We start from the raw sequence: 18,008 nt of genomic DNA, 5'->3' as shown, positions 1-18,008 counted from the left end.
GGAATAGTTACCTTATTCAGCGTGCGGTAATCTACACACACGAATTTTATTAGACTGCTTCTTAGGCGCTATCACCATGGGTGATAACCACTCAGAGTGCTCCATAGGTACAATGATCCCTGCCTCTTGCATTTTTTCAAGCTCTGACTTGACAGCCTCTACATACTTTGGGTTGAGCTTATAAGCTCGGCCTCTGACAGGCTTATCTCTTTCAACCAGAGGGATTGTGTGGAGACCCAATTCTGGTGGGATCCCTTCCAAATCCTTGTAGGACCAAGAAAAAACATCCTTAAAAGAGTGAATAAAAGAAACTACCTGATCAAGTAATGCGGGATGCTCCCATAACCAAGCTGCTAAGAGGACGTGCTGAGGGTTATCAGGGTCGCCCAGGTTTACTTTTTTGACAGGGTCAGGAGGTGTAACTGTGGAGGGTACTTCAGAAGTTGAGAACTGAGCTGCCTCTTGGAGCTTCGAGACTTCATGTGCTGGTGTTTGATCGATTGGAAACTCCGCGTACTCTTGTTGTAACCATCTTGGTGGAAGCTCCTCGAAGGGTAAATCTTCAGACACAGACATAACCGAGTGCTTTTGAGGGGGCGGGGCGTCCGACCTGGGAGATGTTAGAGGGAGGGGGGAATCATTGGCGAGTTCATGCAAAGGAGATTTTTTCCCCCTTCCGTGATGGATGCCGAGGGCTTCCATAGGAGGATCATCTGAATCATGAGAATTTGGAGCTGACCCACTTACTTCTTCGACTCGTCCACTGTCTGCTGTAGGACTTGGGACATTTGTGTCCACCTGAGGAGTTGGGAGAGAGAGTGTTACCGGCACATGTGAGTTTTGAATAGAGACCACATAGCATGGCATCGAGGCGGTAGCTTCCAACCACTGCAGCAGGTCTTCGTCAGACCCGTCAGGTGGGATGGGCTGCTCAGGGTCGGGGTTGGACTGTACTGACAATGAGCTTTGATGAACCACTGGATCCATACCTCCTTCGAGCCGAATTGGTTGCATGGGGGGGCCAGGAGTATGTATCCACATGGCGTTGTTTCCCCAATCATGAAGTGCCTTAGTATGCCGCAACCCTAGTCTACCAATCAACAAAGGAAATCCTCCCTCCACATGAGGAAGACTAACTGACCACCACAAAACCAAGCTAAATGTGAAGTTTTGTACCATCAGAGGCACCTTCTCTACAATGCCCATAGGGTAGACTGTCCTCTGGTCTACTGCCAATGTAACAGTGAATGGAGCAAGGCGGGTAGGCTGCAGCCCTAAGGCCAACATAGTAAATTCTGGCATCAGATTGATCCTTGATCCACCATATGAAATCATGTAGGACTCCAAGGGCTGCATAGGTAGGTGCCCGCTACTAGGCCCTGCACCAGGGTACAGAGACTGGATAATGGAAAGGGTGTCACTTCTAAAATTTGCATCAAGTCGAAGCATGTCGTACAGTGACACTTGTTGAAAAGTGTTTTTCAAGATAGACTCTGCTGTGGGATTGTTTCCTTTGATTAGATCTTGCTCTGGTATCTTAAGCTTCTGCAAGTCCTCTACTGCTTCCATGAAAGCACCATCAATATCTGATAAAAGCGAGGTAGGTTGGCTCTTGACACTACCTGCTGGTTTGTCAGCTACTAATGGAGTTTGACTCATTTGTGTGACAGGAGATGGAAAGACTGGACCGCCAGGGAGGCTGAGGCCAAGAGCAGCTCTCTGTGCCCGTGTGAGCACACCAGCCGGCTCTTCCACTTGCTTCAACCCATCTCGAGAGGCAACTACAAGAGTGGAAGGCGGGGCTTGTGGAATGGAGCTTACTGTGATGAGGTTAAGCTTTGGAAATGTAAACTCCTGATGGTTCTGGCTTGTGCTTGCAGATTTGGACGCTCGTTGTTTTGGGCAATCCTTACTATAGTGATCCTTAGCTTCAAGGCAATGTCTGCAAGGAGGGGACCCTTCTGGTAAGGGACATTTGCTCTCATAGTGTCCATACTCCTCGCACCTGTACTAGAAAATTGGCCTATTTGAGGGGCGAGGTGGTCTCGGCCCTTGTTGCTTGGGACCGGATGTTGATGTGTAGAAGCTTTGGGGAACTGAAGGAGTACTAGCATGATAAAAGCCGGGGGATGTAAAGTTGTTGTGCATACCTTGCATAGGAGGTGTTGTCAGCAGAGGTGGCATCGGGTTCTGATGGCTATATGGTGACACCATGTTTGATGCAGGTGCTAGCCCTTGTTGGAGAGAAGGACCTAGACTTTGTTGTATCTGCCGTAATCCCTTGATATAGTAGCAATCCTTGTCTTCATGCCCAGACTTCTCGCAGAAGTGGCAATAACCCCGAAGGGACAGTCCTATGGAGGATGTCCTAGAGAGTGACACAAGCTGCACCATACCATAGCCTTAGTCTCCTGTTGAGACTGAAGATCTTCTAGCTCTCTCTTGATTTGATCCAAAGCCTCAAGATGTGGGGGTTTCTCCTGGCGAAGAGAGATATTTTTCTCCTCTTGAAGAGCGCGTTGTAGTTTTAGGGCTTCAAGTTCTCTACGTAAAGAAGTCAATGGATCAACAGGACTTTCCAAAAACACAGAGGGGGTCTCTATGTGAGGGGAGTTGTTGAACAGCTTCCTAGCCCCCTCTATCCTAGTAGCAGTTGCGATGAACTCCTCCAAGTGGCGTCGGGTCGGAGACTCTCTCGGAGTTTTTGCGGAGAAGTTTTTGGAAGCGCCTTCTCCACCCACTTCTTAACCATGAATTCACCGGGTTGCTGGGGAAGCTTGGCAACCAGAGACTTGGTCTTAGTCATAAGCTCTGCAAAAGTCTCCTCTCGCTGGAGCACCATGTTGGCCAACTCATCCAACACCTTCTCTTGGTAGTCACTGGGCCTGAAAGCTGCACAGAACTGTTGCCTTAAGGCTGCCCAGGTTGCAAAATGGTTCTTTGCAAACTGGCTGTACTATTTGTCTGCTAAGCCATCCAAGGTAGATGGAAAGAGTACCAAATAAGCATCCTCTCTATTAATACCACGACCCCTCCAGAGAGATACAAACCTCCTTGCATGGTCGTCATCATCTTCTAAAGAGAGTCCTTTGAAGGTGGAGAATTGATGTTCACCTTGGCCAAAACACTTGCCAAAGCCTCCATGGCCCCTTGCTGAGCCTGTTGCTCAATAGCCTGCTGTAGTAGAATAGGAGATATCTTTACTGGAGAAGGTGATCTGGAAGATGTGGAACCGGATGAAGGAATGGGTGATGTATGTGAAGGTATGGGTGATGAGGTTGATGGACTTCTACTAGGTACCAAAGGTCGTCTTCTCTTATAGTACTTCAGAGGGATCAGTAGTGTGCTTTGACGCTCGATTGACCGTCTTGTATGTGTCATGCAGTGACCACCAATCCAACCAACCTTTGGGCAAGAAAACCTTGAACTGGCTAAAGACTGGTCTACACTCTACTAGACCAGGCTAGTGACTAGAGCAGGGTGGACGAAAGACGAGGAGGACTAGACCAGGGTCAGGAGGACTAGACCACGATGAGGACTGGTTGGACCAGGGCGAGAGATGACTAGGGCGAGGGAGGACTAGACCAGTTGGACCAGGCGAGAGGAGAACAGTGCAAGGCAAGGGAGGTGAAGCTAGGCAAGGTAGGCGAAGCTAGATAGACCCAACTAGCTTCAAGATTTGTACCTCACAGAGTGAGATTTCAGTTGAGGTCCCACCGTGATCGCCAAAATGAGAGCACTTGTAGCGCAGATAGTGTGTTGTGCTCTCTATAATGGGTGCTCCTCAGTGCAATGTGCGTGACAATCTCACTCAAAACAGGCTGAAGACAGGAAACAATAGACAACAATTGAGCTCACTGAGTCACAACAGCAACAATAGACCACGACAAATGACTCGACTATCTCAAAGAACTGATACAGACTTTGGCGTGGCAGCACACTCAGCTCCAGCCCAGGACTCTTAGGTACAATGGGGTGTCGAGGCTCAGATGTGCAGGGATGGTGAAGACGCGCTTTGTATATAGACTCACTCTAAACGACTACGTACGACCATATATGAAGATAATCATGCAAATGACCCAAAACGACTACTCATATGTATAATCATAAAGAGCCATCAACGGCTCATAAATGTCCAGTCAGCTAAGTCTATCTCCAAACTGAGTGGTGGTGGTGACTTGGCCACGATGTCCACTAGACCACCGTTTGTACCCTGCCACGTGTCACTCCCTAGCCCAGAGGGTCCAGTGTGAACCAGACCAACTGTACCAACTGTCCAACTGTCTGTCGTGTGAAGTGACACTGTAGCCCTGCTACACACTTACAACTTTACAAGTTGGTGGGAACTAGCGAAATTAACTCAAAAGAGGCAAACTGGACACATGGCAGTAGGAGAGTAACCTGCAGATCAACACACACACTCCAGGCTCTCATCCGAAGAGGGGGTGCCCAAAAATTAGAGTGGAGGCTGATTTCAGTCATTGTGACCTACATTGTGTGTGAGTAGTGGGTGCAAGTGATCACAACTTTAATGGAAAGCTTGCCTTCTCCCTTGTCTTATGTAGCATGACGATTTTCTCTTGCTCATCTCTTTCTCCCCCCTTTGCACATATCGTAATGCCCCACTAGTTGGGCTACTCAGATGATCATGTACAGTGCTGAGGGTCTCTTGCGCATTTTCCAAGGCAAGAGCCTTCTAAACAGGTACTGGATTAGCTAATTGCTAATCCGTCACAGGTACACACGGTTCCATCGTGAAAGATTGCAAATTTGGAGTGTTTTCTCGTGTGAGAACTCGTCCAAATTACAAGGTACTGTCCCATTGCGTGCAAGAGCCCTTGGGACAGGCCTAGACGTGTTCGCCCTACTAAAACCGATCTAGAACAAAGAATTACAACCTGTTGTGTTTTTGTGCAGGTTTAAAGTTTCACACCTAAACTGCAAGGGAACACTAGGGAAGCCTCGGGAAGGCCTTGGGATGCTTAGACAGGGCTTTGGGCACGTGGAAATGGCAAAACTGGGATTTACAGTGTGCTGAAATTCTGTTACAGCTCATTGAAAAGCTTCTAAAATGCGAGGGAATCTGTCCTAGAGGGTATTTTTGACCTACGGGGGTTTTGGTGTTGTTATGTTGCAAAAATCAAGTCAGAAACTTGCGTTTTCAGTCCTTGACAGGTTTGGACAGCATGGTGAGAGTTTGTTGTGATTGGATCGTCTATTTCCAATCAAATAGCAAAATACCGAAAGGGGCGCCAGTTTTTGGGGCCTACATGTGATGTGGGTCTTCGTGTGCACAGTGACATCTAGTCGTTGGATGCATCTGTGTAAAGTTAACATGTAATTGAATTAGTACCACCCTTTACGGTGTACAAGCTGGTTATATTTGCACGCAAGCTTCACTCATTTGTTTCCATATTCCCAACGGCAAATTCTCCAAAAGCTAGCGCTAGAAAATGGTCCGAAGAGGGGGGCGTGGGCTGTTTTTATAGGCACTTCTCCCTAGCAGGAATAGCCGGTCGGGACCCAAAAACAATAGCTGTCCAGAGGGATCTCTGCGCTAGAGAGGAGAGAGGGTTAGCGGTAGTTTTGGTGTGAGCAAGAGAGAGAAATCGAAGGCTATTCTCAGCCCAAGAGCTATAGCACTAGCTTATATTTGAAGAGGCCTTGCTTTATTTTAAGCACTGGCTGCCCACTTATTAAGTGGGTGGCCGATCATCTTTTAAAAATGTGTGAACTTGTTTAAAACTCAATAAAACTCAGCAAGTTTAAAACTGATGCCACATAACACTGCCCAGGCATCCCCGGATGTTGTTCTCAGGCATGGATGCAATGCAAACACAGATTCTTCACGGGAAAGCATCTAAAGCACTCAAAAATATTCTTCTTTTTAGAAAAAGCTTCTCAAAACCCATCTTTATTCTTGTGCTTGCGTCTTTACGCGTATTCCTCCAGTTCGGATTTCCCGCGAGACCAATGAAATATTCTCTTTCCGATGCCCCCTCTCACCCATCACATGATGCATCAGGAATATCCACTTTTCGGTCTCTCTTATCGAACTAATGGTACAACCCCTTCGTGATGCTTAATGTCACACATCATATGACACATCAAAGTTGTCCGTTCCTGATGGCTTTAACAATTTTAGTAGATCTACAATACAAAATAAGAAAATAGTCTATTTAGCAACATATGGTGAGTTCCATAAAGTGCTTACAAAGATTGTTTCCATCGCGACAAGTTACTTTTTTTCTCTGTTTTCAGCCCATAGACATCATAGACGGGGCTGATCTATGAAAGAGAACCTGAGAAAATACCTCTTACGTGGGTAGGATTGGAAAAGAGGGTTCTTTGCAAAGAGATCTCTTGCGGGGAGTTTTTTAAGTTTCGAAACTTCTCAAGTAATGTTTTTCATGTTTTGATTTCTCAGTGTTCGTTTGCACGAGGAAGTAGGAGTGTCACAAGACTGGCACCACGTGCCAACGGAAAAGAACAGACTTTAGCACTTCAATAAGAACTGAAACTGAAAGAGAGAGAGCACACGCGACACGGAGTTGCGGAATTCCACCCCAGAGAATATTGGCCCCAAACCTTGGCGTCCCTTTCGGTATTTCTTTATATTACCTGAACTCAGCACAATGCCAGTACTCGCGCTTTGCACCTTCTCACTGAAGCGTGCCAGAGACTAAGCCCTCTGCACTTATTTAAAGGCCCTTCGCCTTGAAAAGCAGTTACATGAAAAGTAGTCAAAACCCAAAAGCAATTGGTTCCAAAAGCTGGCGCTGAAAACTGAACAACGTAAATCATGGAAATTTGTATAGGCTGCCACGTCAGCAGGTCAACAAAAAATCTGAAAATCTATACAAGTTGCCACGTCGACAGTCAACGCAAAATTCAAAAATCCGTATTGATGCCACGTCGTCAGCTTCTACGCTGTCTTTTGTGTGTGTGTGTGAGTCCAGCTTTATTTTAACTCCTTTATGTCACTTGGGTCCCATCGAACGGGATCCCATAAGTTGGTAGGACTTTTTCTGTTGTTGTTTGTTCTTCTTAGGGTCTAGGCCCCTCGGCCGTGATCTGGCCATGATCTGAAGGTTGGCTCTGTTCTTCAGTGACTTGACACGTCAACAGTTTGTGACATCCCCCCCTCTTGAAAGAAAGTAATCCTTCGCGATTACAACATATCTGCAAAACAACTCAAGTTAGCTCAAATTCTTTTGAGGGACATTTCGAGGGACAATCACTTTGCTCTTTTTTTGTTAAGGAGTTGGCTTTTCCTTTTGGATCTTTTGATCAAGAAGTTGGCTTCTCCTTTCGACTCTTTCAATCAAGGAGTTGGATTCTCCTTTTGTCCAGATCGAAACTCTTGGTATTTCGGCGTAGTAAAATTAGCTATCACACCCAGACATCACTAATCTTCCACGGGTGTTTTGATGCACTAAAATTACATACCGAGGCAATCTCATCCAAATTAGGAATATATTCAATGGTTGGCACATCACAATGCAATACAAATGCTCACATATGTATGTTACAAGACACAACGAACACACCGCTTAGCACTCCCCCAAGACAAACGGTCTACGTTATGAAGCTACTCAACGACTACCTCGTCCCCCCTCCCGCCCCCTCGCAAATAACCTAAAAAGGTCCGGGCATGAGCTCAGAAAACTGTACAACCAAACGCTCCCCAAACCGCAATCTACGTCACTTGGAGGTTCAAGCATACAACCAAACGCTTTCCAGACAATGGTCCGCGTTGTTCGGAGGTTTTCTATCATACAACGGAACGCTCCCCAGACATCGGCCTGCGTCATTCCAAGGTTTTCAAACATACAACGAAATGCTCCCCAGACATCGGCCTGCGTTGTTCCGAGGTTCAAACAATACCAAAACAGTATTTCTCACTTCTCCACCCATGAGTAAAATCACCAATCAATGAAACGAGAATTAAAACCAGAGTCAAACAGTTCAAATCAGCACCAAGACAGGTTTAAAACAGATAGCATCCATTTCAAACAATACTTTTTTAAACAATGTTTAAAAGTATCTAACTATAAAACAACTAGAGAGTTCATTCAGGGTTTTGTTCGGACAACCGAACTTTGAGGATGATTGGCTTTCCCTTCTGTATCACGGTGATGGTTCGGTTCCAAATCTAGAGAGTCGCATCATTCTTGTCATGAGAGGGCATACCCAAGAGAACGTCGCAGTTTCCCAACTCCATAAGGTAAAATCTGCTTTCCCATGATAATCTTGGATAGTCCCTGGAAGAGCACCAATGAGTTGTACCACTTTCTGAGTTTACCCCGTGGCTAGCTTAGCTTTAATTTCTCCACTCCCTGCATCATTGTTATGAGCGCGTGTAGAGCTAGAAGAGAGCAAGAAGAGGCGCTCACAATATACAAGAACTTGGACTTGATGATAAGCTTAATATTGATTATAAGGCTTAATACTTTATTAAGAGAGCTAGATACAAGACTTGGATTACATGACTTGAGTTCAAGACAAGGCTTGATTGCATGGACAAGAGTTGAATATAAGAACTAGAAGAGGGATTTCCTCATAGGAGCCTCACAACTGGTGTTGGCAAGAGTGAGGGGCTTGTGTCCAAGACCCCTATTTAAACTAGTGCTTGAGGAGGTTAGGACTTTCTAGGTTCTTCTTGAGGAGGTTAGAATCTTCTAGAACCTTCTTGATCCTTCTAGTTCTTCTAGAACCTTCTGGATCCTTCTTCAACTTTCTAGAGCTTTCAAGAGACTTCTAGATTCTTTCGGAATCTTCTCCAAGCTTCTTGATCCTTCTACTTCTTCTAGAATCTTCTAGATCCTTCTTCAATTTTCTAGACCTTTCCAAAAACTTCTAGATTCTTCCGAAATCTTCTCCATGCTTCTAGAAACTTCTAGAATCTCCTTGATACTTTTAGAACCTTCTAGAATCTTCTAGATCCTTCTAGAATCTTCTAGATCCTTCTAGATTCTTCTAAAGCCTTCTAGTGATGATGTAGGCGATGACACAGGCGATGATGCAGGCAGCGACTGACTCTCAAGCATCCATGACATTACCCCTCCTCTAGCGACGAGTTCCACGAGGAGCAATGGTGTTCCTTGACTGGAGCTTCCATGGATGTTGTTATAGAACTCATGAATTTTGGACCAATGACAAGGCTCCAACACTGAAACATAGAAGACTGGATAAATTTGCATAGACTGTGGAAACTGGAGATGATATGTGAGTGGATTCACTTGGCCAACTATCTTGAATGGTCCAAGTCTTTGATAATTCAGCTTTTGAAAAGGGCAAAATGTACGTAGATCATGGCAGAGAGGCCACTCGATCCTTAACCTTGCACGGTAGTTGTTGCATTTTGTGTTCCTTTGTGTTGACCATATATCTTTGTTGAGCTCTTCTAATATTCATCGTCAATTCTTTATGGATGCTTTGGAGATGTATGGCTAGATCTGTGGCAGTTCGATTCTTCACTCGATGATTCATGTGGACATCCATCCTTAGGTGTTGATGGTAGTTGATTGTGCATCGATGATACTGTTCTATGGCTTGATTCACCCCCTTTGTTTGTCTATTACTTTGTGGATGATTGGATAGAGAGAGATTAATCTTTACACTTGAAGTTTGAACAAGCCTCTCTAAAAGCTTGATATCAACTCTGGTCCTTGGTTTGAAACAATGTCACATGAAAGCTCGTGATAGCGGTAAATATCCTCAAAGAAAAGCTTTTCCATTCCTTCCCCAATGGATGAAAACAGATGATAGCCTTGGTGTAGCTTGCTAAGCTTGGTTTCAACTACTACTTCTCCAAAGCATGTTGAGAGAAGTGTGCCAATGAGATTAATTTGAGAAGCACCATCCGAATAGATTGGTTGCATGCATATAAACAGCACTGCTTGTTGGAAGAAGCCTCTAAACTTTGATCCTCTCCCATCATACTTTTCAGGTAGGTTGTCCTCATGCTCCTTCCTTTGTTGTGGTGAACGAGAAACCACGAGCAAATTTTGGTACATATTGGCTTCTTGGACTGGTGGTTGAGGCTCTTGCACCACTGGACTTGGAAAGCGTGGTTTCTCTACTTGACCCATTGGACTAGCCAAAATCATGGGTGGATTTTGGCACATAGTGGCTTTATAGAGTTCTTGCACTGGGGTTTGAAGCTCTTGCACCACTAGACTTGGCAAGTGTGATGTCTCTTCTTTCCGTTGTGCATGTAGCTCTTGAATTTTTGTTGCACCTTTTGCAAGGTGGATGCAATGCTTTCCAAAATAGATTGTTGCATGGCTAGGTAAGCCATGATGTCAGTCTTGCCAAACTATTATGAGCGCATATAGAGCTAGAAGAGAGCAAGAGGAGGCGCTCACAATATACAAGAACTTGGACTTGATGATAAGCTTAATATTGATTATAAGGCTTAATACTTTATTAAGAGAGCTAGATACAAGACTTGGATTACATGACTTGAGTTCAAGACAAGGCTTGATTGCATGGACAAGACTTGAATATAAGAACTAGAAGAGCGATTTCCTCATAGGAGCCTCACAATTGGTGTTGGCAAGACTGAGGGGCTTGTGGCCCAAGACCCCTATTTATACTAGTGCTTGAGGAGGTTACTTCAGGAGGCTAGGACTTTCTAGGTTCTTCTTGAGGAGGTTAGAATCTTCTAGAACCTTCTTGATCCTTCTAGTTCTTCTAGAACCTTCTGGATCCTTCTTCAACTTTCTAGAGCTTTCCAGAAACTTCTAGATTCTTTCGGAATCTTCTCCAAGCTTCTAGAAACTTCTTGATCCTTCTAGTTCTTCTAGAACCTTCTAGATCCTTCTTCAACTTTCTAGAGCTTTCCAGAAACTTCTAGATTCTTCCGGAATCTTCTCCATGCTTCTAGAAACTTCTAGAATCTCCTTGATACTTTTAGAACCTTCTAGAATCTTCTAGATCCTTCTAAAGCCTTCTAGTGATGATGTAGGTGATAACACATGCGATGATGCAGGCAACGAGACCGACTCTCAAGCATCCATGACAATCATAATCAAAGTGCATCAGCTTCAAGAATTCTGGATGGGTGAAGTTCTCCATAGCTTCGGGGTCAAAGAAGATGAAGGATTTCAAGACGTTGACTTTTCCATAAGATTTTCATAATTCACTAGAACACTCTAGGTGTATACCATAAATATTGGGTACTAGTTCAATAGTAGTTCTAGCCCTCTTAGCCGGAGGTGGCCTCGAGGATCTGCCTGATGTGGGAGTAGAAGGTTGCTCTGAGGACGTCGAGGCTTGCTCGCGACATGTATTAAAGGTATGCCTTGTTTGGAAACATTCAAAGCATCAACCTTCTTTTAACAAGGCGTCTCGTTGACGGTGTGTCAGACGAGGCCGTTAAGGCTGGTTTTCACGGGATTCCTGAGAATTTGTTCGTTGTTGCTGGGAGTTTTAGTTAGTGGCCGGAGTTGCTTCCGTGGTAAACTCCAACTTTCCTTTCATCATTTTGTAGCCGACCGTGGCATGGTCAATAAGCTCTTGCATGGTTGAAACTTGCTTGGACAAACAATATTCCTGCAATAGTAATGGTAATCCAATGGTGTAGCGCTCTCACTGGACCTCCGAGGGAATAAAATTAAAGGACACCGGAAGGTAGACATCGAGAAACCTTTGGTTGCAGTCCTCCATGGTCTCTGTGGCAAGCATTTTCAAGTTGCCCCATTCTGACCTAATCTGGACTTCGAACATAGAAGTCATGTAACTACGTGCAAAACTGTCTTGAAAGCTTGCCATGTTCTTGGAGCATGCGGTTGTGTCGCGATTGAGCTCCATCATTGCATAGCATTATCTTTAAGAAATCCCGCAGTCCCAAAGACAATGATGGTGACTCTTCAAAGGATGGTCACAAGCTGCACATGCTACCGAAAGGCCACTATGTACAAGCCAGCTCCCCACTGCTGTAGCTCTATGTGCAACCAGCCACTGGAACAACGTGACTCACCACGGCTGTCTGGCATCCCACAGCCTCGCCTAAAAAGCTGACAAGAACTCAGCTGTGAGACCCTCCTCTTGCCAATGAGGTGCTGCAACAGGACGAGCCTCTCTCCGTGCTGACAGTATGTGACGTCCCAGTTGAACAGTGTACTGAAAGAAAGGGACTCCTGGATGGTCGGGTGAGGAGAAAGGATCCCTCCAAAACCACTCTCCAAGATTCCACTGCACTCGTGCCAGTGGACATCACTCCCAAGCCCACAGCCTCCAGTGGCTTGTCCCAAGAGCTGCTGGGTCAGGATCTATGACACACGTCCTTCCACAGATGCCCATAACTCAGATCCTTTGGAAACAACGGTCTGCAACATGTGGGGCCTCTACTGAGACTTTGTGTAATCGAACCTCTCCCTGTAGCTCGAAACACATGGAGGGTACAGTCCTTGAGCAAGCCCGAACTGCGATGAGGACCTCCAGTCGCGTGAAGGCTCCCATCCATCTAGGCGCTGCTGACACGAGAGGTGTAAGCCACTGAGCTGGTACTGCCTTTGTGATGTCCAGACACATGCTCTGCACCCCTCTCATGCCCTGTAGTTGGATGCTTTGAAGATCCTCTGACAAACTTGAGAACTGTAGCCAGTCACCTAAAGTGCGTGTTGGACCCTCTGCCATGGGACCCCAAGCAACATGAGGCCTACTACCAACCAAGTGGCCTCTCTGAGTGCTGACCATGGGATTCCAAACAAGGGGCTATCTTAGGCGCTCCTCCATGTAAGTGGTGCTCTAGGCCTCTCTGCAGCTCCTCCTAGGAGCGAAGTAGGCTCACAGCAAAACAATCCTCAAGTCTCCTATTGAGGCCAACTCTACGTATCTTTGTGAAAATCCATCTAATGGAAGGTCGGGCCTCCTGCTCGAGGCACTCTAGCTCTATGCCGCTGAAGTAAAAGCTCCTTCCAGGGCTCCTCCCCTAGAAGCAGTCCTCTAATGACAAACTTCCCAAGAAGGGCTTTGGTGCAGGGTCTATGATCCCCAAACCCCCCCTGAGAACAAGGTAGAGTGAGTTGCCAGGCCACTTTGGCCCGAGCTATCTAAGTGTCGCACCGTGACAAAAGGAAGTTCCTGACCAACCTCTCTACCTGGCTGATGTAGGAGCTTGAAAAGATCCAACAAGATGTAATATACCACATAGTAGTAGCCAACAACACCTGGTTGGCCACTACGACTCTGCCTGCCAAAGAAATTCGTGCCGAACTCTAGTGTAACAACTTCCTCCTGATGGACAGGAGGAGAGGAGGAGGGAGCAGCAATTTGCTGCTCAGGAGACAAGGACTTCTTCTTCTGCTATTGCTTGTTCTTCTTAGGGTCTAGGCCCCTCGGCCGTGATCTGAAGATTGGCTCTGTTCTTCAGTGACTTGACACGTTAGGCAGTTTGTTACAAGGAGCAAAGGAAGGCATGAGCTTCCGCAAGAGAAAAGTGCTTTGAGGAAATAGAGCTAGATCAGGCACTCTGAGGAAATAGAGCCGCTAGATCAGCCCAAGGGTCTTGCATTGAGAGTTTGGGAGTAGATTCACCGATCTGAGAGTGGTAGACTCTCCAATTGAGATCGATATATCTCTACATGTTGCTTTCATAACAATACTCATGTACACCAACAATCTATCGATAACTCGCGTCTATTAAACCCTTGACAAAAATTTCTAATGGACAAAAGAGGTGATTGTATCCTATGGTTAAAGATTTGTGACCGTGTGTTCATGCAAAATTGAGGGTGTAGAAATGTAGTGTGATTGTTGCATAGGATTTTAAGAAGTTGTAATTATTGACGCTTGGAAATTTCTTTCGTCAGATATATTTCAACTTGGCTAGTTCTGGATGTAGCTTCTTCAATACCATTTCAACTCTTTGCTCTTGCTGTAACTAAGGAACTTGGGAGAGGACTCACTTACAACCTTCTTAACATGTTGCGACTATGGAGATTGCGGCGTGTCAGTGCTTTGTTTGCTAGGTGAGAATTAGCATATCAAATAAAGTAAATTAGCTTTCCTTTGCAACCGTGAAATCAACATCTATCATTTATTCTGTCATAGGCTTGAAAAAGATGTTCGTTTCAGCTACTTTTGGATGCGTTGCTTGAAGCTTTTTGGTGTAAGTTGCAGTCCCTGTTTCTATATATGTTTATAAAAGTTTAAGGTGGTTGTCTTATCATTTTAGTCTTTTATATGCAGGTAACATTATTGGTTGTTCATAGCGCGGGATGCTTCTATTACTTACTAGCAGATAGGTACCATGATGAGGCTCGAACATGGATAGGGACTAGCCTAGAAAATTTCAAAGAAAAAACCATATGGCTTAGATATGTTTATAGCATGTACTGGTCAATCACAACATTGACAACAGTGGGTTATGGTGACTTACATGCTCAGAATGGGGAGGAGATGATTTTCAATTTCTTCTACATGCTCTTTAATCTTGGATTGACAGCTTACCTGATTGGCAACATGACGAATTTGATTGTGCATATCACTGGACGAACTAGAAAATTTGTAAGAGGAGTAAATTGCACAGAAGTTTTGATTCTAGTTTTAAATCTTTTATTTGCATCAATTTGGGTTTTTTGTGTTTACGTTGTAGAGAGACTCTGTTCAAGCTGTTTCAAATTTTGCCATACGTAACCATTTACCGCTGAGATTGAGAGATCAGATGATGGATCATATGAGACTGAAATTAAGAACAGAGAATCTTCAGCAAGAGGAAGCCATGGCGGTGTTACCAAAGGCAATACGATCGAGTGTCTCACAACATCTCTTTCTACACACTATAGAGAGGGCTTACTTGTTTCGTGGAACTTCATATGACTTCATGCTACAACTGGTAAGACATGTTTTTGGACCTACAGCTAATAAACCTCTAATCATATTACTTAACAGACCTCATACGACTCATTGTATTTATTAAATGCTTCTATGCAAAAGGTGACAGAGATGAGAGCTGAATATTTTCCACCTAGAGAGGACATTATTCTCCACAATGAGGCTCCAACTGAGTTTTACATCTTGGTATCGGGACTAGTGGAGCTTTTGATGTATCAAGATGGAAGAGAGCAGGCAAGTTGTGGTACTTGTTAGTATGCAGTAGGACTAATCTCACTATTTATCTTGCTAGGAGTTTCCTTGTTGAACAAGTGGAATGAAGTTATCATCAGATAACCATTGCTTGTTGTGGCTCAATTGTGGTCTATCTAACTGCTTTTTGGTTAATTTTCTTTTGTGATGCAATCTGGTTTTTCCACAGCATTATGGAATTGCTGGAGCAGGGGATGTTATCGGAGAGATAGGGGCTCTTTGTTACAAGCCACAACCTTTTACTGTTAGGAGCAGGAAATTATGTCAGCTACTATACATAAATCGAAACACCTTTCTTAACATTGTTCAAGGCAATGTTGTAGATGGACAGATAGTGATTGACAATCTTTACCAGGTGTTCTAGTTGTTGATTTTATCTGGAAAAAGCCTATACTTTTGCAAACCAATTTATCTATTCTATGTATTATTTGTGACTTTTTGTTATATTTTTTGACAGTTCGTAAAAGATTCCAGAGTTCTCTCCATGCTTCGGCTTCCCATGGAGTTAGAATCCGTCATGGCTGATGTGGGAATGGGCATCCCTTTGAGCCTATGTTTTGTTGCCTCAAAAGGCAACAACCAACTTCTGGAACAACTTTTGAAAAGAGGGAGGGACCCAAATGCGACGGATTTCTGTGGACGCACTCCATTGGTGTGTAAGATTCATTTATGTCCCTCTCCTTGTGTGTTCTTCATTACTATGTCCTTAACCGCTTGGTTATGATCAGCATATTGCAGCAGCAAATGGGTTTTTTGAGTGTGTACAAATGCTTCTCCTCTACGGAGCTAACCCTAATATTCAAGGTTTGTTAAAGTTGTCATTACAATACCAGTGTGTTGTGTTCAAGTTTAAAACAACCATACCATGCTTTATTCTTACATATAGTGTGGATGACTAGAAAGATTCTAAAACACTTACATTGCTGCAGACGATGATGGTAATGTTCCTCTTTGGGAAGCAATTCAAGGTAGGCACAAATCTATTGTCGAAGGCTTATGGAGTGCAGGTGCTCGTTTGACGTCTGGAAAGGAAGGAGACTATGTGTGCAAAGCAGCTGAGGCAGGTGGACTTCACATTCTCGAGGACTTGTTAAAGTATGACAGTGATATTAACAGTCAAAACTCAGATGGATCAACTGCCCTGCATGTTGCTGTTGCACTAGGAAACCTTGAAGTGGTAAGGTTTCTAATAGAACAGGGGGCTAGCATTGAGGTTCATGATGCGAGAGGCTTGACACCATATGACTTGGCTGTGCAACAAAAACAAGAAGAGTTGGTTAAGTTGTTTCCAACCATAGCAAAGAAATCACAGGAGGAAGAAACTCAAGGGGATAACTATGACAGGTCACATGCAAAAACACAAAAGAACCCTACTAATATCACAGAGATTTTCTCTTTCCCTGTAGTCAGCGAAAGAAGACCATTATCTCAAAAAGCAACAGAAAGGGGTTGTCAGATAGATGCCAACTTTGACAGGTCGATTGTACATATGGTTTCGAGCTCGTGGAATGTGGATAAACATTTTCTTAATCGAAAAGATTTACCTATGCGCGTGACAATACATCGGTATCATCCCAAGGGCAGGCATGCCATAAAATCATTGGGGAAGCTCATCAACCTTCCTGGCTCCATAGACCAGCTACTTCAATTTGCTAGTAAGTGGTGGGCTATCATTCTTGTTTGATATTTAGGTGCTTTCAGTTTCTAAAAACCCATCTTTGGGGCATAAATGACATGCAATTGGGAACTGTAATTTATCTTGAAAGATAAGAAGATAAAAGACAGTATATTATCTATTAAGCACTTCGTGTGAGAGTTGGTAGCCTTGAAGGAACTGTGACCTTTTAGCTATTATTATCTTGTTACAAACACGTGTGAGCCATTAACTCTAGATCTAGCTTTGTGGTACCTAATGCAGCTTAGTGTATATCATGAGTAGTTCAGAGTTACAGATTTCATGGTGCATTTTGTTTATCTATATAGATTGGCCAAGTATGTTACCATATCAACTTAGTATATTCCTCTTTGATATAGAAAAGAAGGCAAGCTTGCTTAAGTTCTAGGTTTTTTAATTTCAAATAAGCTTTTTAAAAGTTGCCCTATTTTTTGACTTAGTTGCTTGTTGATGCGTACGAGCTAACATTTTCATGTGATTTTGTTGCAATGTAGGTGGCCAATTCATGTATTCTCCCGTGATGATACTTGGCAATGACTTGGCTGAAATAGATGACCTTAGTGTTATACGGGATGATGACCATTTGTATGTGGTTGATCAAGAAGAGCTTAATAGATTACTTGGAGTCCATGGAGATAGAAACCATGAAAAAGAAAGCTCTACGTAATTTCTTCAAGAAAGCTTGTCAGAATTTCTAAGAGAACTCCTAAAGAGTCGAAGCTTTGTGAAGTTACAGTAGTAGAGCTCCTTTTGGGGACCTGTTTAGACTTCATCTTGTACTTGCAAATCTGGACAAGGTGCTACATTAGCAAGAAATAAAAACAACCCCCCCTCCCCCGCGGTGTTTTTCAGACAAACTACTCTTTCTCTATTGTTGAAAGGCCATGTCTTCAAGAAATTCAATTAGAGAGTTTTCCTCCCTCTGTCTTCTCTATTGTTGGAAGGCCATTTGTTTTCAGTGGAATTTTGCTCTCCTTCTATTGCTTGAGGGATTTTCAGTAAATCTCTTAAAAATTCCATGTATAAGAGAGATAGATAGATAGATAGATTTTATTATCGTCCTCGGAGGTCAAATATGACCTATGGGACCAAAGTTACATGTGATGTATTATGTGTATAGCTGATGAGTGACTCTCGATGCTCCAAAATTGTAGTGATGAGAGTCGCAATGGAGAGCCCACACTTTGGCTGGGAGAGGAAAGTGTGTAGGTCTAAGTTATGGCTGAAAATGTGAGAG

The 18,008-nt window shown here is 44.0% G+C and overlaps 1 protein-coding gene across 1 annotated transcript in view; it reads left to right on the top strand.

Moving 5' to 3' along the window:
• LOC147443932 (potassium channel KAT3-like) overlaps positions 1-17,692 on the top strand; it is a 101,077-nt gene extending 83,385 nt beyond the window's left edge. The window contains exons 4-13 of the mRNA XM_086527757.1: positions 13,821-13,979; positions 14,062-14,119; positions 14,200-14,517; positions 14,606-14,845; positions 14,947-15,078; positions 15,266-15,451; positions 15,554-15,748; positions 15,825-15,900; positions 16,026-16,751; positions 17,266-17,692. Coding sequence (XP_086383883.1) covers positions 13,821-13,979; positions 14,062-14,119; positions 14,200-14,517; positions 14,606-14,845; positions 14,947-15,078; positions 15,266-15,451; positions 15,554-15,748; positions 15,825-15,900; positions 16,026-16,751; positions 17,266-17,438 — 2,263 coding nt within the window. The 3' untranslated portion in view covers positions 17,439-17,692. The remainder of the gene's footprint in view (positions 1-13,820; positions 13,980-14,061; positions 14,120-14,199; positions 14,518-14,605; positions 14,846-14,946; positions 15,079-15,265; positions 15,452-15,553; positions 15,749-15,824; positions 15,901-16,025; positions 16,752-17,265) is intronic.
• Positions 17,693-18,008: the final 316 nt, after the last annotated feature.

Source organism: Adiantum capillus-veneris, chromosome 13 (assembly GCF_014529385.1).
Source record: "Adiantum capillus-veneris isolate H3 chromosome 13, ASM1452938v2, whole genome shotgun sequence".
Lineage (NCBI taxonomy): Eukaryota > Viridiplantae > Streptophyta > Polypodiopsida > Polypodiales > Pteridaceae > Adiantum > Adiantum capillus-veneris.
Note: the sequence above shows the minus strand (reverse complement) of the source record. Positions and strands in the feature narration are given on the sequence as shown.